Genomic DNA, 25,363 nt, shown 5'->3' on the forward strand with positions numbered 1-25,363 from the left:
ACTTTTTTTTTTCATTCTTTTTCTTTTCTTTTTTTTTTTTAACTCTCTCTCCTGCTCTTTACGTGGTATTATATTCTTGTGTCTTTTCACTGGGCACTTTTTTATTTCTTCTGGGCACTCTATTTATTAATAATGTATGCAAATGTGGGTGATCATTAGCATGGCTGCGTAATTTTGGGCGAAGATTTTGAGAGATTCTTTTCTGACGTATTAAATGGACGTGGGAGAGAGAATGAAATATATAATTTTTTTTTCACTGTGTCTGTAGTTCATTCCTGCTGGCACACCCAGAAGACGATTACGGTTGCGGTCTGTTAATGATTTATGACTTTTTGCTTGAAGTAACTATTAAAGTTCCTGAGGTGATAAGTTTCTAGCCAAGAACTTAGAAAAAGTGAAGGCATCATACTATTTTGGAATACTGAAGTAGTTATACTTCTGACCCGCAAAATATTTTGCTAATTGAATTGTAATTAACCTGATATTCTGTGACTTCTTTCCCAACACAAAAGGCCCATCACGAAGCAAAGCATCATCATCATTATTTTTATGTGATATTAAAATGTAATAAATGTTATATTATTTTGTAATATTTCCAATTTGGCTAAAATAAGTGAAATGTAATAGCTAAATGCTGCAGACAACTTCCTTCAGTGAGCAGCAATATTTATAAAATTATTTTAAACATACTTCTTTTCAACTTGACCACAAATTTCTCGCTTTGATGGAAACTTTTAAAATCCTCAAATTTTCGCATTTTCCCGCTGTCAGTGTTTTACTTAATGATAGCTGCATGCCAGTTTCTGACTCTGAATCAATAAATATAGAAATTTTCTGAAGTTTCGAAAGCTGCATGCATATAAAAAATATATTTTCTCTGAAAAATGTTACTAAAATACACATCATCCTCATTTAGTTAGCCTACTTTGCTTAATAATAATACTAATATCAATAAAAGATCAATAAATACCATAGCTTTCAGATTTTATATTACGCCCAAAGGGACGCTTTTCTCATTTACACTCACATACACGTTTCGAGATCATTTCGTATAACTCCCGCTTAGGCTAAAAAATATTTAAAAACAGCATATCTTTAGAATTTCCGATTGACACTCGCGCACTAGAGATAAAAATACTTTATTCCTTACAATGTGTTGCCACTGCTCGCTTTGAAATCGTTGAGTCTCTTAATAAAAAATTATTAAAGTTTATAAAATATGAAATAAATAATAAAACCAGTTCGAAGTTTAAGATCCGGGCTTCCAGGTGCCCATGTTCTGATGGAGGACTACGTTATTCAAAATTTGATGGCTCTAAGTACCATCATTTTTTCACAATGTGAGAAACATACAGACATTCATGCAAATTCTTCAGTATTTAATTTCTTTAAATATAATACACAGCAATAATATTTGATGGTAACAATTTGAAAAGTGATACAGCCTTTTATAGTGATACGTCGCAAAATGCCATTTCGAGACTAATAGCCCTTCTGGACTAACACTCCTCTGGGTTAATAAGAAAATTAATAGTTGTAGTTAATGAATTAAGTTATTCTAATAATTTTCCAATTTCTACTTAATATCTGATTAAAATAAATGCTAAATTAATTTTGATCCAAATGTTTCCAAAAACTAATTGTTAGCTCAAAAGGAACATTTTAGTTCCGTATAAGCTATTAGACTCGAAACGGTATTTTGCGTTGAATCATTATAAACGCCGTATCACTTTTCAGATTGCTGGAAGAATCTACATGAACATATGTATGTTTCTCCCATTGTGAAAAAGCAACAGTACCCAGAACTGCCAAATTTTCAATAACATAGTCTTCCACCGAAACATGGGCACCTGGTTTTTAAGCTCAATTTCATATGTCTGGATTATTATAAAGATCACATTTTCCTATTAATTCCTATTAATGGAATTTCGCGGAATTCTACTAAGGACCGTCTGCGGCGACTGCGTCTTTGAGCGGTTGAACTCCCATTTATATCTTATGGGATGCAAGCCTCGCACAAATGTTATTAACATTGTCTCAGTATTGGCGCATTTTTACCTATTTCTACAAGCGAAATTATTGTATAGCTGAAACAGCCGTTTATTTCGTCAGGAAGAAAAATTTCATCAGCGTTGCTTTATCAACCGAATTCATTTTTCAATAACTCACTGTCAATAACTCAATTCAGTGAAAATAAAGCAGAAAAGTTAATTAAAATTTTAGAGGTAACCTTGTAAGGTATATATTAATTTTATGAATTTTAATTTTGAAACCCTTTCCTTTCAATTCTTGTTTCCACTTACAACTCCCTACCAGAATGAGATTTGGAATCGCGTTTCATACAAATGAGTTAGAAGAAGTATTTCAGGAATATTCAGCTTATTTCGATAGAGAGTCCTTACTGGCGCGTGTTTGATTTCTGGCTAACTCACTCTTGAAGCTGTTACTCTCGGCCGTATTATACGTGCCTACTGATATTCGCCGACTAGTTTATTTTAAGACCCAACTCCATTAGAAAATTGTGTCCAGCTTTTTAAAAAGAAGAAAATTGTGTCTAACTTTTGTTTAGTTAATTTTAGTTTAGTTATTATTTTTTTTATTCTGAGCTAAAGTCCGAATAGAGGCTTTCCTGTAAACCCGAAAAGTTGCTGTTGTTCTTATTTGAGTGAATAAAAGAGTAATTTAACTCTTCTCGAGTCTATATCTTAGTCGTTCTGAACTCAGCGATATGTCACAACTCGCTACATAGTTTACAAGGTTCCCCGGAGTTTCATCTTAGACAAGGGGCGAAGAAAACTACAACCTTATTTGCATATTTATAATTTTTATGCTTCAGTAATCAATGAAATTTTGAGTTAAGGTTATTTTTGTTACCAGCAAAGTCCAAAGTCATGATATGAGTGTAATTTGTATCCTCGTAAGACAACTCGTTCATTTTTTGTAATTTTTTAAAAAATATAATGATGTTTGGTGATATAAAATATCCGGAAACTATTTTTGGGAAACCGTTTACGAAAAACATTTAAGTAAAATTACATTATATTCATATTTGATTATTATTCATTGTGTATGTTAATAAGTGTAAATCACTTATGTCTACCTAGTATTTCATACGTTCATTATTTATTGCGTTTCAAATAAATTGATGGCACTTTAATAAAACGTAGAGCCATGCGCTATCAGTTACTAACAATTGGGAGGAAAAGAATTATGCAATTTTGAAGGTTTGAAGTTCATTATAGAGAACTCGAGAGCTCTGTCCCTAATACGGAAAGAAGATTTACACTAGGTTGCCAAGAGAAAAAAAATATTTCATCAAATAATTATACTAGATACACAAAAGTAAAATATACAGGAGTCGTGGTTTTCGGAAAATCAATTTATAAATCACTAGAGAAAGGCAGCAAACTCAGACTGTTTTAAGTTAAACATATTTTTGAATAAACGTTATGGACAAATAATATTTCTGATACTTTGTTCCATAGTATAAATGCTAAAGAAAGAAGGTAATTGCTGGAAAAAAATACCTAAGGAACAAGAAGATTTGATGCATGTAAATGCCCCATGTACACTCATATTTATATGTTTATTAAGATTTCTCAATTACATAAATTTTATTCTTCAAAGGATTTTCTGTAAATTTCTTTTAAATTGTTAAGTGATTTCCAGAGTACTAGGAATTGCAAACAACCTATTGTATATGATTATGCATTTAATATTTAATAGCTCGCTGATGGGAGAAACGTAAATGATTATTTAGTATAAATTATATAAATTATAAAATGAAGCAAGCACAGGTATTGTTAACGAAAAACACAAGTACAGTGGGAAGGTTACATTATAGCTTTTAAATACTGAGTTTATTAAATAACGTATAGTAATTTAAGGAATAATTTGAAAATCTTATGCTGCATTGCATGGCAACACCTTTTAGAATTAGTGATTAGCCAGACCACGAAAATAAAGATCTTATGAAGACATGACGATAAAGATCTTATGAAGTAACAACAATGAAGCAGATCAAAATTACAAAATCTAAAATTGCATATATTTGTACAACGAAACGTCGAGAATGCTTAAAAGATTTAAAATTCAGTATATTTTTAAATAAATATTCTGTCAATGCTCTGTCGAAGTCGCTGTCCTCTCATTCCTGATATCTACTTGAAATTTCGTGGAAGATGTAGTCTTACATAGTTTCATAAATAAATAAGTATTCGCCTTTACTTAGTGAAAAATAAAGGAAATCTAATTAATTTTGTTACCTTTAAGAAATCCTATATTCATTATTTCTGAAGTCTTCGGTTTTACATTAAGGATATAAAATTTAGCTATCTTTTAATCAGAAAATGCTGATGGTTACCTTTTATATCTTTGCGCCTTACTCTTACCTTTATGCCGATATGTAAGCTAACTCTTAAAATGTATTGGATTATTTAATCATAGAAAAGCACAAAACGTCTATCAAATTTACTCTTAAAAATTTCTAGAACCGAAAAATATCTTTCAACGATTATTTAAGCAGCAATTCGTAATCTTGTGTCTTAATAACAGAAAATATCTTTTTTTAAGTAGTTTTATTTTTATTAGCTTTTTCAAGTAGTTTTACTTTTAACGAAACCAGAGTTAATAAATTTCTCCTTCTTTTCATGGTACGATAATTAAGATTAACAATCAGGGGCCTCATTTTCATTGCTGTAAAGAACAAAATATGAGACATATAATATAGGAGTGAAAATTACTAATAAGTACATATTTCAAATGGATTACTTAATGTAAAAATACTTCATTATAAACATTTCGAGAAAAAAACCTTCCCATTTTATACTTTTATACAAAACATATTCAAAGCTTCAATTCTTGCTGAGAAATTCTTAAGAGATTTTCGTTAGGAAATGTTTTAAACAACGTTTTTAACACATTTTCTTGTTTGCATTTCCGAATGAATCACGCAACGCATTGCTTAAAATTTCGTAGCCTCAAACTTTAGAAACTCAAACAGATTTGAAAAACCCTCAAACAGATTTGAAAAAATTATATTGTAACCATTATTATTATATTATAGTAGTTATGTATGGGAATCGTAAATAATATTTACTACAAGGCTTCTAAATCAAATACCCATTTAAAGCTTTATAACCGACAGTTTCCACTTTCTTGCTCCCTCCCAAATCTTCTCAGTATGTGGGGGGACTACAAAATGCTTGCCATTGAGTCTAATGAATGACCTCCCCTCACGAAAGAGAGTTTCGTCCCCCCTTCATCTCCGGATCGAACGACGTCATGAGTCGACGCTTTGAAAAATGAGCTTCACAGCTTTTGCATTTTGGATCTCTCGCTCTCGATTTGGAGTCGGTCGAGCAGCACTTCCTTCCGATTTAGCAGCTCGACCGAAAACAATCCACCAACAGGAGTATTTGCCCCTTCCCTACTCCCCGGTATGCCCTGCCGCCCCCTGATATTTCTGCTTCCGCCAGAGAAATCAATCCGTCCGGCCGTACGTCCGTATGCCAAAGATTTTTATTTCTTCTATTTTTTATTTGAAATGATGTTTGGACGAGAATGAGTCGGCGCTTTCATTTACCTATCGATTTATGTATAGGTAGGCAAATTTAACCATTAAAAAGTCCTATTCGATTTTTCCTAAATATCTTGCACGAAACCTTTTCGAAGGGTTTAACGTTTCCATTTCAGCGATTTCGTGTCCTGGCAAAATACAAGTATAAAGAACTGCTACATGAGGGAACAATTGTAATAAGCCTTGTGCGCAAGTGATCAGGTAAAAGAGTTGAAAGATTATGTTTTGCATAATCAGATTAACATGTAGGTGTTTTCTTTGTTAAATTGATACACAAATATCCAAGTACTGTTAATTTGCGATAAATTAGTATCATAGTAAATCTTTCCTTATTATTTGTTATTTCCATTCTGAATAGCTGAATTTAGATATAAGATTTTTATGTTCTATTTCTTTCTGCGGGATTAAATTCACAAGCGAGAAGGTCTATCCTGACTTCTTAGTTCAATTATTTTCATATATTAAGATGAAATCTGCATACCAAGATCAGATTGCAATTTCTTTTTAAGTTTATGATTTTTAAATGTTAATATTTTAAAAATTTATTGAACCATAAATGGTAAACTCTTCGAGGTATTAGATTCGAAACTGAAGTTTCCATATTATAGCTTCTAAAACACATTGAAGAGGCGTTGATTGTTTTCAGGAAGCGAATTTTATGTCCTTGCAAATTAACAGATATTGACACTCGATAGAAATGTTTGTTGGTCATCTCAGTTGTTTGTTGGTCTTCAGGTCATCTCGTGCGCAAGTGATCAAGCGAAATATGTGCATATCTAAGTCTTGAATAATGCTTTTCTTTAAGTAATCAGGTCACCTGGCATTAATTTACGATGAAATAACATAATAATAACAAATTGTATTATACTTTTTCACATTATTACTTCAAATAGCTATTTTTAAACATAGCTCTTTTTAAACATAAAGTTTTATGTTGCTATATATATAGTTTCTGAGAAGCTAATTCTTATTTGGAGCGAATTGTATCAGCCCTTCACCTTTTGTGTGTGTGTCTTTTAATAGTTCAAAAATTAAGTTTTGCGTATGTAAATTTCACAGACATTGTAAATGCTTTATTAATTATAAACTATCAGATATTTTCTTAAATTAAGATTTTTAACCTAGCATGATGGTTCGTTAGACACTAGACTTTCTTGTACAGATAGAACGGTGTCATTTTCCTTAAAATATAAAGGAACAGGTTTTCAGAAATAAATAAATCTTATAAACACAAAATGGCATGTCAAAAATGTAAATAAATGAATAAATTATAGAAACAGAATGATATATCAAAAATTAATTTCCCGTTGTTCTGGTTTTTATACCTACAATCAAGGTATTTCCTTTCAAAAGATATTGAAATTTTTATAATAAAACGGAATTCTTCTGTTTCAAAATCCTTCCAAACGCTCAAAATGCTTCAAAATGCATTCGAAGTATTAATACTGCATACAATATATGCTTTAAACAGAATGGCAGAACTTTAAGATAAGAGCACATTCCAAATTTTATCAACTCCCTAACAAAATCAAAGCTGCCGTAACAAATCTAGGGAGGGTTCCAAACCATCAAAGCCAGTTGACCGAATCTAACTTCTCCCACCGAAGTCCGAAAATGAAAGTCTGAAAAATGTCTCTTGTTCCAGGGAAAAAGATGGAGGAGGGGGAAGAAAGGAAAAAATAAAGAATCCAGGGGAAAGAGAGAAAAACTTCTTCTCTTTCTTTCTGTTCCGCTCTTCATCAGCTGTTAGGAACTAGATTTATGTGGGGTGATTTGGGAAGATGTCTCTTTAGCTTTTTTTTTTTTTATTATTTCGCTTTTATTTTACTTTTTTTTTAAAGCGGAACTTATGAGGGGACGATGGCACACACAATCGCCTCTCTTGCCGGGCTACCAATTCTGAATATCTATCTGAACTATTCGGGCTCTTTGGCGAGGTTCTAACCATTATGAGTAATCGGGGAAAAATTGTCATCCGCACTTTATCTATAGGAAAATCTTTATTTCTGTATGTATCAGTTTTAAATAAATTAAAATATAACAGTCAATACCTCATTTATCATAAAAATTCTAGTTCTTTTGCTTTTTATCCTCCAAATGAAGGGTGTTACTTCTGGTTAATATATAAAAACCACATCTTAGGGAAATAAAATCATTCCATGAAAATAATAATTATGCCATGGAGGTGGGCGAGAAACACAGAAATAATATAAAAGCTGGTCTTGACAAGGGTTGCCACTGCGAAACGATTTTTATTTTACCATCAACACCACTTCATGCTTACCGAATTCTCAGAATTTTGCTATTGGACAAAGCATAAAATCTTTAACTCCTGTTTCAAATTCAATTATTCTGTTGTTGATTAACAACCTGAGGGATTTAATGCTCTTCTTAATAACTAAATCTCTAAATTATTCTTTAAAAATGCATCTAATTGATACAAATTACAAATCCATTTAATTTGTATTATATCCAACTGACAATTTTTATTAACATTTGCAGTTTTATTGCAATTAATAAAAGATGTTTGTATAGCTCTGTACGTTAAATAACTGGTTTTTGATAATATTATAACATCTGTATTTTTGGATATTTTGTAATTTTCTGAGATTTTATAACAGAAGTTGAACAAATGCTAAAATTGTATATTTCTCAGTCATTTTAAATTGAATGAATCTTCTCGAGCATTTCTTATTACAGAAATATTACGTTGTAAAAGGTATGTCATTTACTGCTTTTCGAGCATTTAGAGTGATACTGATAGGCTTATGACAAGATTTTAAACTATTTTAAAATTAATTATTTAAAGTTTATTTTTTATAACTACGAAGATGTAATTAATGATTTCATGTATAATCAGACTAAATCGAAAATTTTGTATTTATGAATCCCAAAAAATCTGCACCAAAAATTTCCATTTTGCTGTTTTGCAATATTTTATTAACTATATGTTTCTTCAAAATAATCTTTTATTAAAGAAGTGTAATTAACTTTCCTTCTCGATTTGTATAAATTACTTCAGGTCATATTGCTTTTCACCAGTTTTATGACCAAAATTTAGGGAAAATGTTTAACAAGAATCATAACTGAATTAAATTTCAATTAAGTCCTTCTTTTATGAGGAAAGTGATTCCTTTTTAGAACCTTCTTTTATGATTCTTTCAAAGGGATATTTTGTATTACGATTTGATTCTGGATACCTGCATTTTGTTCGCTTGCTGATCATATTTCGCTCTGCAAAGAACAGTTTTTTTTATATCTATATATTTAAACTCATTATGACAAATGAGTGTCAAAAGTACTTATTATACGCTTTGAAATTGCTCAACTCTGAGAAACTTATTTTTTTATTCTATTTGCGTCTATAATTTCAAAACATGTTACAATCTGATTTTCAGACATACATGAGTTTTTCAGCAGAAGAGCTTTATAAACATTCCTATTCCTCTCCAAGTCCCCTGGGGGCCTAGTGGTCAAGGTAATTTGATTACTGGTGCTTTGATGCAAATTTTATTTCGACCAAAGGAGCTGGCTATATGGTGGTTTCGAGCTTTTTTGTATGTGCAACGAAAATATGAACTAATTTCCCTTAAAATTCCCTACGCTAAATGGAAATTCTCCTCCAATGGAGAGTTATTCTCTCCAACGGAGAGTTATAATTTTCATTCTTTGTTATAATTTGTAAAAATATTTTAAAATATGAGAATGAGAATTCATTTGATGACATTTTAAATATTTGCCATTCAACATAATTATGTCACCTAACCGGGCGTCGCTAACTGCCGTACCGAAGGGCCCGGTTTCGAATCCTGGAGATGCCACAGATGTTTGGCATAGATAGACCTAAATGTATAGTATCTGTACGGCAGCGGGCACTCTAAACATGCGACAAGCCGAAAGTCCCCTCGAAAGATAGTAGCGGTGGAGAGGGTAAGAGATCCTAGGAACCGTCCCTCGAGGTGCTTTCCATCAAAATTGGAGGCGAAACTGAGCAAACTCGTACTGTCACCTGTATGATATTCAAGGCTCTTGCCAATGACACGTGCAGTCTTGCACTCCTTATCACGATGGATTTTGTGGACTTCTTCTGATGTTACTGCTATTATTGTTATTGAGACAGGTCACAACAACATAATTATAGAATAGCTTTACCTGATCAACTTAGTTACTAAACAGATTTCGAAGATAAAATGTAACTGAACAGAATTAAAGAATAAAATTTTGTTATCGAACAAAAACAAAGGCCTAAACTTTTATCGAAGATGGTCGTGATAACTTAATACCAATAATCTTTGTTTTCACTGGCTAAAATTTATCAATGAAATTTTTCTGCTTTACAATGCCCAGGCAACAGATTATCAAGAAGTTGCTAATAATATTTAAAAGGGAAAATATTATGCGAAACTTGTTTTCAGAATTAATAATTAGGGCCGTCTTATTGGACTAAATCAAAAACAAAAAATATGCGCGATTATAATCAGAAGCATCGGGTTGGCAAGAAAGTAATTTCGGTTTTATAGTGAGAAATAAAATTCGTTATCTTATATATTAAAATAAACTTTAATAGGTCTTCCATTCTGTTCGATGACCTTTTGCCGTCTTTCTGGTAATTTTATGATTTTGCGCTCTTAGAACTTCTGATCTTCCGATTTCAGGCCATTGATATTACTAAAATTTTAACATTTAAGAAGTTTTTCAAACTTCCAAATAAGTCGGGACTATATAGGAGATGCAACATCACTTTCCAACCAAGCTCCAATAATTCTGTTCGTGTTGCTAAAGATTGATGCCTCTCATTGTCGCAGGGATACACGATTCCTTTACGATTTGCCAGTTCTGGACTTATCTCTTTGATTGCTTCTTCCAGTTTCATAAGTTGCTGACAAAAGACATCTGAGTTGATAATTTTGTTGCTTGGAAGCAGTTCAAAATATGCAACACGTTCGCAATCCCACCAAATTGACAACATGATCTTTTTTTGATGCAATTTAGCTTTCGATATGATTTATGCTCGCTCATCAGAGATATTTTTGCGATTGCTCGCGCAGTTATGTGACGATTTGATTCAGGCTTTAATTTCTCATCATGAATTTTAGAAGGTCGGCCAGAACATTTTCAAGTGAAAAATATCCAGAATGAAATGTTTTAAAAAAATACCGACACATGCATTGTGTTAAATTATCAACACATATCTCTTTGTGAGCCTCAGCCTCTTTTTTGTCTTTGTGAAAATCAAAAGTTAAATATGTCGAAAATGTTTATTTTTGCACCTCATGTTAAAAGTGATCATAAACTAACAGTTGTAAACTAAAATACAGGGAATTTGTTTCTGGAATAACCTTTTTTTAAAGCAAACTACCTAATAGCACAAGAAAAAAAATTGTAAGATTCACGGAAGAATAACAAAATGAACGTAAAGCTATCTATTTGTGCAAACCGAAATTACTTTCTTGACAATCCAACATTTTATGCTATGCTTTGCAAGTTTAAAAGAGTTTCGTTATATATGTTATCAAGGCATTTCTATTGTGAAAATGCTGTGCCACGTAACTGATAATTTCAAAAGCAGATGAAGTTCAAGTCAGTATGATTATAAAATATTTCTCCCTTCTTAGCATGCCTTCGTGGTGTAGTGATCAGCACGCTCGACGCGTACTCGAGAGGTACGTGGCTCGAGTCCCGGCGAGGGCATTGCTCATTTTTCATCTCCTCTGCTTTCAAAAATTAAAACCTAGTGTCTCTCTTTACACGATGATAAACAGATATAGCTACAACGTTTATAAACTTCAGAGGGAAAGTCTAAAAGTTTTTTCTGTCGTGATGTGCTTGCGGAGGACGGCTGCGTAAAATCATTCCATAACGAAAACCTCTGTTGTGAATTCTGGCAAAGAAAGAAGGACAAATGCCCTCTGATTGCCAGATACCGAAACTCATAGTTAAAACTGGGATGGTATGTTTGTTTGTACAGTGAACAAAGACAAAATCTCCTTACCAAGACGTGTGAAGTAGATAGCTAATCATATCTGTCTCTAGAATCATTATTAATTTTGTTAATAAAAGTTAAAATCAACTTAAGCAAGAAAATGCCTTGAAAATCTCCCTATTTTAAAGTTTTATAAAATAAAAAAGTCTTTTATGAAGATTCTAAAATCCAGCTTTTTACTTCTATTTTATAAAATGATTTAATTTTTTTTCTTACCGACATTATGAGGCATTTCATATCAGTAGGTTTTGGCTTCAGAATGCGTAATAACGCATTGCAGTGAAACACGATTTTAATTAAGATATCAAAGATCTGCAGTAAGCTACATTTACTGTTTTATGTCTACAGACTTTAACTTCCTTCACATTCAAATGTTTTTCATATACGCTGACTATGTCTACATACTGAATTATTTGTAACTTGACTAACACTCTGAAGCACTATGACCTTTTAATAAAATTAAAAATAACATTATAGATTTCATAATCATAAATATTAGAATAAGAAAATATTCACCAAATCTTGCAACAAATTTGTTCTTTTCATAATTTAGCTCAGAAGAAGCTCAGTATTTGCAGTATAATCGCCAAAAAACGTAACATCATCAGTTAATGATTATTATAAACATAATTGATAGAAAATTTGTATTTTTGATGTCTACTAAGTAATTTTTTATAATAATGTTCTCTCAAGCTATCTAAATAAAAGAAGGAAAGCCTTCTGGGTGAGCTTTCGAAAGATTTAGATTATACTAAGTTGTATATGGGAAAAGTCATAAAACCTCAAGGGGATTGGCTGTCCATATGACTAAAATTGAGGCCCTGTCAAATTATCAACGTTTTGAGCTTTAGCTACTGGGCCACCTGGCGGATCAAAATAAACGAAAAATTATAAGAGAAAACTGCTATCTATTTTAGATAATAGAAAATCAATTATGCTTAATTATGCACAAATGAAATGCCAATACCAAGAAGAAATCAGTTTAGATGAAATATAGGCAAAGCATTTGTCTAGGTAACATATTTATTTGATTAGAGGTTAAAATACGTCAAAGATAAAAAAAAAAGATCACAGGTTAAAATATGCTCGAGAAGAGCCATTTCACGTCACCACGATGTTGAATGCAAACACGCAGATGCCCATGCATTATTTTGTACATTTTGTACATGCATTTTTGGTATGTCCTTTTGTGGGATGGAGTTTTATGGTTGTTGCACTTAGTCCTTCTTGGTGTTGGGATTTTATTTTCCATCAGTATAGTTATAATCTTTATTAAATCTCTCTTTAGCAAGTTTTGAAAGCGAGCTTGACATCTCCTCTCCATGCTATCAGCTAAGTTATCGGGCCCTTTAGTGGAAATATGAGCCACACCCGTTTTAATTTCCTTTGCTGTTAATTCTAGGGATTTGAGGGAATAACTGACGAAAGTAGTTATTCTTCTAGTGTGGTCCAGTATATTTCATTAGACTGAAGTCTGATCTCTCAATTCTGTTATTTTCAAGCAACGGACAGCTGTTCCTTAAGGATTTTAATTGACTACGGCAAAGCACGTGAGAGCTATCCTCTAAGCGGAGGACTGCTTTCCTGGAGGAATTTATGAAGGAAACCTGCTCAAAATTTCACATTTGAGCAGGAGGAATTTACATGCCCCCTGTTTTTCACATGGAGAAAACTGAATAAATGCCCATGCAGCCATTTAATATTTGAACTCTAGCTAAACTCTCAGCGTCCAGCTACTTTACAGCTTGGTCACCGGTAAGTCACATGTCTCCGTATATTTAAAACAAATGAGTCACATGATTTGGTTTCCGCTGTAGATAAAAGAATTTTTTTGAAAAATGAAAGATTTAGCAGCTCATATATGAACATTAGCGTGAGCACTTCATCACCAAACCAGACTACTGCTTGAATAGAGATAATGTCCTTTGCACAAATATTTCCTTCTTAAATGTTATCCTGGATTCATTTGTGAATATTATCGAGTTCAACTGTTATCCATTCAACGTGTCATGCTCTCTTGCACAGCAAAGTCAAACTGCCGCGTGTGAAAGATTATGAGTATTATACCCCCAAAAGGTCTTATAACAAAGACTCACATGAAGTGTTTTTTCCATTAACAGTTACCCGTCTTCATGCTATCATAAAACGTTCAGCATCAAGCGAAATGCAAATGTGGTTCCTGTTCTGGCCCTAAAATTCAGAAAATATAATCAGAAGAGTGGAAGGTTTAGGACAGTTGTTTGTGAAACTGTTTGCACTTAAATAATTGATTCCACACTGATGACACTATGAGTAATGAATATAAGCGACTTGTTTGAGTCATTTAGCACTATGTTTTAAACATACACTTTCAGAATCTGATACGAAACAAAACTCTGACATGAAGCGATATTTTCAGTATCTGCTAACTAAATTATAAACATCATCATATGCCACTGGTTTAGTATTAAAGTATTTTTTTATAATTCAGCAATAGCCTCCAATTATGTAAATATTTTTCTTAGTTAACATGTATTACCTTTTTTTTTTGCTGATTTTTGTTGTTTGGCTTCTGAATTAGTATTTATTATCTTATTATTAACTATTCATATTCTTCATATTCTTATCTTGAATAACATAGAGGAAAAATTATTGTTCTTTTACTTTTGGATAGCAATACATTTCTGTTAAAAAGTCCTCCTAAAACCTTCTCATTTCAGAGGAGAATTTTTAAGTGAATTACGGGACGGTGTATAAGAGTATTTGTCTATGGTGCTAATCTAATAGAGGGACACGTCCGATATGGGGCTAAAATTAGTTTAGTTTATTATGGAAAAGCATAGTAGGGCTATCTGCATAAGAAGAGGGATGCCTTCGTGGAGGTTTGTTCTAAAGGAAAGTGGCTCGTATACAGGAAAACTACGAAAACGCCCATGCAGTCAGCCGGTTCGCGGGATTCGAACTTCGGACCAAGCAACCAGTGTTCAGCGATTTTACGGCTCGGCTGCTAGTGGGCTGTGACAAAAATGAATTTATATAAAACATATTTTATATTTTATTAAATTTTCTTCAGTTTGCTACCTGAAATATAACAGATTTTTTCTGACATTATAAAAGCTATTTCAAAATGATTACACAAAATGATTAACTGTCTCTTCAAAAATGTGTTGCGGACCATATTTCTGGTGTATAGAATTAAGCATATAAAGTGTACTCTCATATTACGACAAGGTTTGGACATATTACACTTAAATTTTAACATGAAACACCTATAGAAAGGAGATGTAGTTAGCAAATTGTTCTTTGCCTTATTAAAGAATATTCAGAAAGTGAGTTTTAAAAATGCATTGAAAACATTGTCAAAATTGTATAACTTAGACTAATTCTAGGCTCTAGAAAGAATGATAAAAGTTTCAGTTTTAAGAATCTTATTAAACAGGGACTTTAAGCACATAAAAAATTCGAATATTGACATTTTAAAAAATTTCTAAAATTAAAATGCGTGCTTCTGTATTCGTGTTTTCCTTGCGTTGTAAACAATCAAGGCTACTTTCTGTTTTCTAGTGATGTTGAGGTTAACACATTAATTTAGCAAACTGAATGGTTGTTCTTCTTCCACCAAGGGTGCAGTTGACCTTTTAAACTCCAGGAAAACTAACATTGTTTCTGCATCAGCACACGCACTAAAATAAGGTGCATTAAAATAAATAAATACCCCACCTCCTCTTTGGTTTGGTTTATTTAATTACGTCAAGGCACTCGAGGGCTATCTGTCAAAGTGAAGGGAGGCCTTCATGAAGGACATGAAGGACTTCCTAATCCTAAGGGAAACTGACTCGTATACACGTTACACATGGGGAAAACCACGAAAGTGCCCCTGCAACCAGTCCGTTCGCTAAGATTTAAACACCGGTCCGAACTGCCAGTGATCAGCGACTTTATCCCTCTACCGCTGGTGGGTCACTGACCTCTTCTATTTGGCCGATTTACTTCCCAGTCTTTCAGATATGTGTGAGATAAGAAACATGAGGAATTATGGTATTCCTCTAAAGCCTAGTATGACCTTTGACCATATCCAGCTAGCAAATTGGAAGCTGTGTGGTTCAATTTCAGATAAGAGAGCATCTGATTTTTAATATTTCTTACTCCGAAAGAAACCCACTACTGAGTTAACATACATTGTAGCTTTTAAAAATTTCCATTTAAAAAGTTAAGACATATATAACTAGCTATCTTGAGCAACATTTTTATGCATATCCTTTAAGTTTTAATAAAAGATACTTTGAATAGTTTTTATTCCTTAGGTTTGGGTAATTTTGTTGATAATTACGAAGAAAAGTTAAGCCTAATATAGCTTATTTTAAAATCTTCGACTGCAGAAATGGTTTTCACTGAGATTGCTTTCCTCGGAGCGCATGGTTTTGTAAATATTTACTAAAAAATACCATATGATTAAAACTTATAATCTGAAAGTCTACCTCATTTGATCAATTTCTTGAGCTGGAACGACAGCTGCGCGATCAGAAGTGTCAAAAGGTATTTAATAGTTTAATATTTTTCAAATATCCTAAACAAAATCTCCTTCCATCGCCTTTTATCGAATATATGTTTCTTCTGTCCGACAGAGAGAAAATAATATCTGAAAACCCTATTAGAGTTATTTTAGGAATGCTAGTTTAGAAAAATTCATGTGCCTATCCCATAAACGTTTAAAAGATTGCACAGTTCAAGAGATACGAAATTCGAATTTTGCTAATGACTAAATTTAATAGAAAGCAAAGTTAACAGAATGTAATTTTCTACCGATTAGTTGGAATCTAACAAAAACTTTTTCCCTGAAGTTTTTATTGCGATAAAATACATTTCGCACTATTTGACTCGGTTGTTTTCTTTTCGGAACTGGATTTTAAATATCATCCTTAGCAGTTTTCTAATAAAATGAGATTACTAATAAAACGCCAAAGTAGGTAAAGTTGATTCAGAACAAAAAATGATAATAGGAAGGAAGAAAACAAAGGAATATCACTGCTCTGACAACAAATATTTGCACAGTTTTATACGAATATTGTTAGCTTACACAGCTAATAAAAGAAACTTCTTCAAATTCTTTAAATATATCCTGTTATAATGAGTTCCCTAATATTGTAGATTTTAAAGGCTTCTATTCAAAATCGAGATTTTGATAGGCAATCAAATACGGAGGAGCGTAAAATATAATCAAATTAGGGGATTGTAAAATATAAGTTCATTTTATATGAATACTGCCTTTTTCAGGTAAATTTGGAAGTAATATCATTTAGTGTTAGTCCATAACGTCTGTACCTTTTCCCATCTTCGAAACCGGATTATCGATATCTTTTTGAACTCAAGTTTCTTAAGAGTTCAAATACTGCTCCATATCACGTAGCACATCTTAAAATGTTTTCAATTTTTTCATCAGCTGGTAAATGTTACACTGATGAAAAAAAAGATATTCAGAGAGGTACATGGTAAGGTAGATGAGATATATAGGGGCTCTCAGCCGAATTCTATGATCATTTGTTGCATGATCCATGAAGAATGAGGTCCTGTACTATCATGAAGCGGCAGAACTTATTTTTCTGTTGGCTGTTCCAGGTAGTCGTGTATGCAGTTTTTGATGCAAGCATTTTCAATGAAAAGCCCATTTCAGAACTTATTATCTTTTAAAATTTGCGAAGTTTATAATAATTTACGCTTCCTCATCCTTTTCTAAAAAGCGTAACGAAACGTTTTTTGTTATTAATATAAGATTTTTTTTAGCCCAAAGGAATGTTAGTTCAGAAGGGATATTACTCTCGAAACAGGATTTTATGTTGAATCACTGTAAAAAGCTGAATCAGTTTTCAAATTGTTGCCACTAAATATTATCGCTCTGTATTATTTTAAAAGAAATTAAATAAAGGAGCATTTGCATGAAAGAATGCATGTTTTTGCATTGCGAAAAAACAAGGGTACCTGGAGCCAATTTTTTATCAAATTTCGAATAGCATAGTCTTCCACTCGAATATGGACAACTGGGGACCCGAATTCCTAATTTATTTTATTGTGTATTTCATATTTTGCAAGCGTTTAACGAATTTTTGATTCACAAACTTAACGATTTCAAAGCGAACAAGGGCAACACTGTCTCGGAACGATATTTTTATCTCCTGCGCCCGAGACTCTCTATCAGAAATTCTAAAGATAGGTTATTGTTCAATAATTTTAGACCAAAAGAAAATTAGCCCAAATCATCTCGGAACGTGTATGGATATGTAAATTAAAAAAAACCTCCCCTTTAAGTGCAATATAGAATCTGAAAGCTTTCAGATTTTACATTTTACTACTTTTTTTAGTACCGCCAAAAAATAACTACAATTATTTGCAGGTGAAATTTTCGTATAACATCTGTGTTGTATCATTTGTAATTTTACCATCGTTTGAAGCACATTGTAAAGAGAAATTGCTTCTTGGAATTTCTGAAACACTTCTGGTATATATTCCTGTCCAGATAAATTTTATTAATATTGTCTCTTGTATTTCTTATTATTCTTTTCTTTACATATCGATTAATTCCTTGAATGATTTTCATCTGAGAGGTTAATTTTCATTTTCAAAGCTCCCGTCAAAAACTGAGAATAAGGTGAATCTGTAGCTTAAATGTCTGATTTCATTTTTAGACTTTAAAGCAATAAAAACTGAATAGCTTAAATCATAATATCTTATAGAACTATTTGATATAAGGAATCAGTTATGAACAAAGAGTATAAAAGTGCATTTCTATTACATCCCACTGCTGAGCCATTTAAAACCTAGCACTAAAACTGAATTTTGGAAAAATATGAATGTGTGGTACAGATGGTGAACTAATTGAAATTATAAACAGTAAGACCAAGTTTTTCGAAAAATAAAAACATTACTTCTTTCTTCGTTTACGTATCATTTCTTGCTAACTATTTTCTTACTTTTAAAGAAAACAAAGAAACTTACGATAAAGGAATCAAATAAAAGCATATTTTCTTATAAATTCCGTATCATTTTAATTTTATATAACCCACTTTAGAAATTACAGTATGGAAAACTAAAGAGTTTTTAACACCCTATTTAAATTAAAATTTCATGCAAATTTTACACTAAATAGTGTATTACATTTTAAGTTTTTCCCAATGCTAATGCCAAAAATAAATTTAGAAACAAATTATCAAAAAGTAATTTGCAACTTTTTTTACAGTATTCTCTTTTCACGGTATAGTGTAGTATTTTTAAAAAATAAAATTTTAATCACAATGTCAGGAAAAGTTTAAACATAATGTAATTATACATCTCACCCGATTAAACATATATATATATATATATATATAGTATATATTGTATGTGTGCGTAATGTATATGCGTAGAGTTGGGTATAGATTAATTTTGCTTTTTGAGCAGGACCTAATGGTAATTCACTTAAAAGGCATGCAGGTTTTCTATGAAATCAGCGTCCGGTTGAGATTTGCCTAACCGCCTTACATGTTGAGAAGTTTAGGAGGAATCGTTTCTAAAAACTTTTTAACACTCGTTTTCAAATTATTAGTAGTAGGCTATGTATTTCATGAAATACATTTTATAGAGAAAAAAAGTGCAAGACCTATTTAAGGCATTATATGAGAGAATGTTATTCATAGATCAGCGCCAAATCACATATTGGCGCCGTCCAGTCTGACCCTTCTTCAGATCCCAGCAACCCTAAGAAGACGATCCAGATGAGGCAAAGAGAGAACGAGAGAGAGAGAGAGATGGTAGTGGAAGACGAGGGATGGTGGTAGGGGAGGGCGCTAAAGATCACATACCCAAAAGTCTGGCCATCCATATTTATGAGATGCAAATGCGAAGAGAGAAGACTGCCTGCCCCGGTCCTCTCCAGACCCCCTTCTACAGCACACACTTACAGGAAGCGTCGTTCCTCTATCCGCATGCATCCGACCCTCCTTCACTCCTCGTCGCCCCCTTTTAGAGTTGGCCTCCCTCGCATATACACACTCTTCCAGGCGGTTTCAGACACACTCCTGCTTGGGCTATTTTCTGACTTTGCCGATTGCAATTTCTGACTTTTTTGTTATTATTATTAATATTTCTCTAGTACTGAGTTCCTGTTGTAACGGGTGCTTTTAAAAAGCTTTTTTCCGCTTTTTCCATGACATGCACCGAGGATTTGTACGACAGCACACATTACAGGCTGGAGTGCAATTCGAAGAGTTTGACTCTTGCTCGATTCCCATTAAGCGGTAAACGGGAGAACTGTATGATTTGTTCTTCGATTGTTGTATAACTCGGAATTCTTGCTGCCTTTCTGTATAATGAAAGAAAGTGTGGATTACTGCGAGACATTCAAATACAACTGAAACAGGATAGATGTTTCACCTATATTTTAAAATATTTATTATTAAAAATATAAATAATGAATCTATCTAAAGTAACACCAACATGTTGACAAGATTACTACAAAAATGGGTCCTCTTTCATTTTTTAATGAGTAGATAAAGTGTGAGAAACTACTCAAACAAAACATATAGAGTTAAATATCATTCTAAAAGTTTTATAGTTTTTGTAATTTTATTTGTTCATATGCCTTTAAACTACAGGTTTCGTGTAATTCTAATTACCTTTTCCAACCTGAATATTGTAACTGTAAAGTTACCATATTATAAATTTAAATTATTTTAGCAACGCAACCAAAAATTCCTCCAAAATCATTCAAGATTCCATCGTATACGTGCACATTGTGGGAAATAAATTGGCGGCAGAAGCAGATGTATGATATTCATAAAAGACACAGTTGTCACAGGCTTCGCTTTTCAATGAACACTCAAATCATGAACTAATTTTTAAAAATTAATAACCACATTTTGTATCTTAAACTGGGGATTTTCACTTCATAAATCCGATACTGTTTGCCAGGATAGTTGAAGCGATTAGAGATTTACGTGTGTTTCGAATCTTATGTGGGCTTTTAATATCGTAATTTTGGTGTTTAAAAATTGGCATACATTTTTAACACAGGGTAGAGAAATTATATACTTAACTTGCGTATTTTGCAAAAAATGGACAATGGACAAAAGAGTAAGGAACTAAAAAAATGTGCGGGCATATTTGACTAAATAATAAACAATACCTTCAAATTTTAAAAGACTAAAATTTTTGGGCAGTCAGCAGTAATACTTATATGTTTGAGGTAGAAAATATCTTAAAATTTCCTTTGTTACTTTTCTCAGAAAACTGTGGTTTCTTGTTAAAGCTTCGAACGCTAAACAACGAAACTTTTACGTTATCATGGGAACAACAACATAAGCTTTTTTGCGTGTCACGTGCTTTTACATTTTTAGCGTTGTGCGAGTAAAATAAAATATACTTTAAGTAAAGTAGTTTTTTGTACATGAGTCAAACGTTTATTATTTCACTATGTTTATATTATTTTCCAATGAAGAATGTTGACACAAAGAAAAATGAATTTCTAAAATTTGAAAGGGAAATATTTTTGTTTTGGCACACTATAAAATTTTTTATAATAATGGCCGTAACTTTGGAAAATTCTTGAAACATATTGGTTATAATACTTGCAAGTGTTTTCTCATAAATCGTAGTTTATTATTTTAAATTAGCAATTTAGGAACTTGAGATTATTTTTATATAGCTTATAAATCATTCCCTATAATTAGTTATCAAGAGAAGAGTACACGGAAAAGAATGTTTTATTTTTACATCTACAAAGTGTGATTTATTCAGCTCTTTTCTCTTTTTAATTTTTTTCTTAACATATATGTGTTTCCACTTGTATTGTGTGAGTATTAGAATGTAACTTCACGCGTGCAGTGGATATAAGAACTGTAAATATAAAAATACTTTGTTCAAGATGTTTATCACTCTTCTAATAACTAATTTTTAAATATCTGGCACAATAAGATGCTGAAAAAAATAGAAATACAGAATTAAGAAATCCAGGTAACTTTCCAGTATTAAAGATGAATTCAAGGAATGATTAAATATTCACTCAGTCAGATTCACAGGATATTGAAGTCATCAATACAATAATTTTAAGATCTAATGCAAAATTTCCTGATTCATTAATAATTTCCCATTCGTGGAAAAGCACTTTAATAACTGCAGTGAAAGTAACTGAAACGTACTTAGGTATATGAATAAGATCAACAAATTTGAGTAAACCTGTAAGGTGGTTTAATAAATCAAATAAAAAATATGTTAACTTAAATGCAATTAAATTTTTGAATAATGTTTTCTAGTGTCCGGATATTTGCAGATTAGAAGTTTTAAGCCGGTTGGCTATTTATGTCTTATCAACGAATAAGAAACGAGTTTGCTATGTACACTTTATATAAGAAAATAGAGAGGAAGTAGACGTTACAACTAGGGATTGAAACCTGAAACCAACCTACGATAAATTCTTTGAATATAAATAAATTTAACAAGCTCAAAAATTATGATCTGATTATGATATGATTATTTAATCTGGCTTTTACAACAAGTGAAATAACTTAGACTAAACAGTCAAAGACATACATAAAGAATCAAAGACTTTTTGCATTGAATAGAGTTTCTAATAGGTTTTCCTAGGAAAAATGTTTTACAAAATTACCAAAAATAATTATGATAGCAGAAACAATGCCTAAGAAAACATGAAAGATAGAATTTCATTTATTAATTAACTTACAATTTTTTAAATTCTTTTCAGAGAGCTCTGTTGCAAACAAGATGAAGCAATGAAAATAAATAAAAACAGAATGTTTATCTATATAGCAAAATTAATTGCATGAGAATTGATTCGTACGAGTTCTAAAGAAAAGATTGTACAAGCTCTTTATGCTTTTCAATTTATAAGTACTAATTAAAATATTTACTTGAATATATGCAAGCTAAAATTGATAATTAGGCAGTGAATTAGTTAAAAATGATCTAAAATTAATTTTAACATTATTTTCATTGAAATTACGTAACAATGCTAGCCTATATTATAGAAATATTTTTTATGAAATAGTGCAAATTTTGTGTTTGTTTGATAAATGGAATCCTTTAATTTATCAAAATTTAAGACAGTGAAGGGATTAAAATATTTTGGGTTTGCTCTAATAACTGCATTTAAAAATTATACCATAGATGTATTCAAATATATACAGACATCAGGAGAAAACAAAAAAGTGCGCATACAAAAACATAATATTTTACATTACAAAACGATTTTGATACTGGAAAATTCATTTTTCAGCCTGTATTATAAGTAAAAATCAATCCTTGAAGTGAGTCTAAGAGGCTTTTTATTAAACTGAAAGATCTCTGTTGTAAAATTTCAGCAAGTGCATGAAAAAGTTGCTTTTTCATCTCTTATGTTATTGGATGTATGCAAATTTCGAGCCGCTCTATTGCTAATAAAAGAAGTCAGTTGTTTATTTATGTTTGGGAAATTAATGATTCTATTATTTCAAATGCAATAATTATTAAGCTTATTCTCAAAAGTAAATAGATTAAAGAAGCTTTAAGTCATTTTGTTTTCAAAATAATTTTACTTTAATTTACTTACACAGAAACGACTACGCATCTTCTCAAGGACAACTACCTATCTTCTGAGAGAAATAGTCAAACGAAAAGCTTATGAGTACCTAGAAATTAAAAATAAAACGCTGAATGATTAAATAAACTCGCAAAATATAAAACTAAAATAATACCACCACCAACTACAATAATAATAATAACAACAATAAATATTCAGTACAAGGAATAATTCTCATGTTTAGAAAATAAAACAACATTTATAAGTTGAAATACATAAATTATTTTGATTTATATTCGGTAGAACAGTTAATGCTGAACTTCAAATCTCAATAAATAAATAAATAAATAAACATTTTAACTAATGTCGTACTAATCAGTATAGTGGTTTAGCATTTAGAGAGCATGTATGCATTGTTTGGGTAAATGTATAGAGATTTTGCGACTGGGTGGGGGCACTTAAAATACGCGGAGAGTTGAAAGTCCCTCTCGAATGGCATGGTGGTAAAGGAAAAGAGGTAAGACATACCCCGGGTAATTCTTGCTCAAAATCGGGGCGAAGTCGTTTTCGCTCCTATAAGGTGCCCAAGGCTCATTTCAGTGACAGATGTAATTCTCTTCTTACTAAGGTAAAATTCGTGGACTTGTTTTGATGTTACTGTCAGACAAGTGAGATAAGTTACAACAACACTTTAATTAATCGAGTTAACATGAAAAATAAATTAATTTAGACTGCGTTTTAATTAAAAAATTCTTCGGGTATTTAAAAATTCTTACATTCATTTAAAAAAGTAAATGTTGTAGATAATTATCGTCAGAAATTTAGGGAAAAAGTTTTCTCAATAAAATTACACTCATCACTCATACAAATAATTTATTTGCAATCCTTGCGGATAAATGTTAGAATTCATTTATTGAAGAACTTATTTATTAGGGGGCGAAGTACTGGTATTTTCAATTTAAATTTAAGCATCTTAAACTTCATTATAATATTAACATGAATAACTAAGAAACACAATTAAATTCTTAAATAACATGAAAAATATTTTCTGTTGCATTGTCTGTGTTAATTTCTAAAATTAAAGTTTTAAACACTGAACTTCGCATGCAAAAAGATTGAGGCATTTCAAACACTTCACATTCCTTCTTATTCGCAAGCGTACAACTAAAGCAGTAGTAAGCTTCTATTATTTCTACCATATTGATTAGGACTTCATGGTTCTATTAGCAGACTACTGTGATTGTGCTTTATGGCTTCATACATAAAACTTTGTGAATAATAATAGAGAGATAGCTTTGTCTCCTTGCAGAAAGTATCTTTATCCTTTTTTGTATAGTCTTAACTGAAGATGAATTTTTTGTTAATTTTTAATATTAAATGTAGGAAATCTGGTTATCGTGTGGGTTCAGAAGAAGTTTAAAATGAAGTTTGTAAAAGCGTTGCTAATAGGTTTGTTGTTCATTTGTATAAACTCTCGCAAAATATTTTGAATAATAATAATCATAAATTAAGTTACGAGGAAATATTGATATTTCTGAGACCAATTTTTGTTTTGGTAGTCCAGATTTTTTTTCTAATATGACCAAAAGAAGCATTCATACGCTGTAATGAATGCGGATTGTAATGATTTCAGGTTTAACATGATATTTAAAAAACTTGAATTTTCCCTAAGAGCATAATATCAAAATCTAGGCTTTGAAACTTCAGTGGGCTAATGGAGGAATCAGAGCTTAAACTGCGCCGCAGCCCGGCTTTGGTACTTCTCAGTTCTTGAGATAAATCCCACTTTTAGCTGAAGGGCATCGAAGACCTTCATAAAAGAACTCTGGCACTTTTTTATGTAAGCGAACCATACTTTCAGCAGCCAAATTTTATTTTAATAGTAAATATATGCCTTAAACATCGATTCTAACATCTGAATAATGGCTTGTTTTCCCTCGGACTCAAACCTTGGGCAAGAAGTTGAGACTTTTAAGGAAAGAAAAGCCTCCTACCACATGTGAAAGGCTTATTCTCCAGGATGTGCAATGAATTAACAAGAAAGAAAAATTTCTCATTCCTAAAAGTGCTGTAAGTGATCACCCTGGTCGTGCACGTGCCACTCTAATGACTCCTACTGCAGAGCTCCTGTAGACTTTTTGAACGATGTAACCAAACACTAGGACCACTACTGTCACTTGTACCACAGAAATCTTATGTTTATTCTCGCGTTGTTATCGAATCGTATTCAGGGCAAATTTCTGCTTGACGGCTAGAATTACATCGACAAGGAATCGCGATC

The 25,363-nt window shown here is 31.8% G+C and overlaps 1 protein-coding gene across 11 annotated transcripts in view; it reads right to left on the reverse strand.

Annotated features, from left to right (window-relative positions):
• The window catches only part of LOC118185753 (uncharacterized), a 555,072-nt gene that overhangs the window by 91,661 nt on the left and 438,048 nt on the right, over positions 1 to 25,363 (reverse strand). For 2 of the 11 annotated variants that reach the window (XM_085823616.1, XM_085823617.1), the window contains exon 6: positions 23,113 to 23,191. The exons of the other annotated variants lie outside the window; for them this stretch is intronic. In XM_085823616.1, coding sequence (XP_085679742.1) covers positions 23,169 to 23,191 — 23 coding nt within the window. In that variant the 3' untranslated portion in view covers positions 23,113 to 23,168. The remainder of the gene's footprint in view (positions 1 to 23,112; positions 23,192 to 25,363) is intronic. 11 annotated transcript variants of the gene reach the window in all.

This window comes from Stegodyphus dumicola, chromosome 9 (assembly GCF_044657685.1).
Source record: "Stegodyphus dumicola isolate Sdum_Otavi_A_Nest chromosome 9, ASM4465768v1".
Classification (NCBI taxonomy): domain Eukaryota; kingdom Metazoa; phylum Arthropoda; class Arachnida; order Araneae; family Eresidae; genus Stegodyphus; species Stegodyphus dumicola.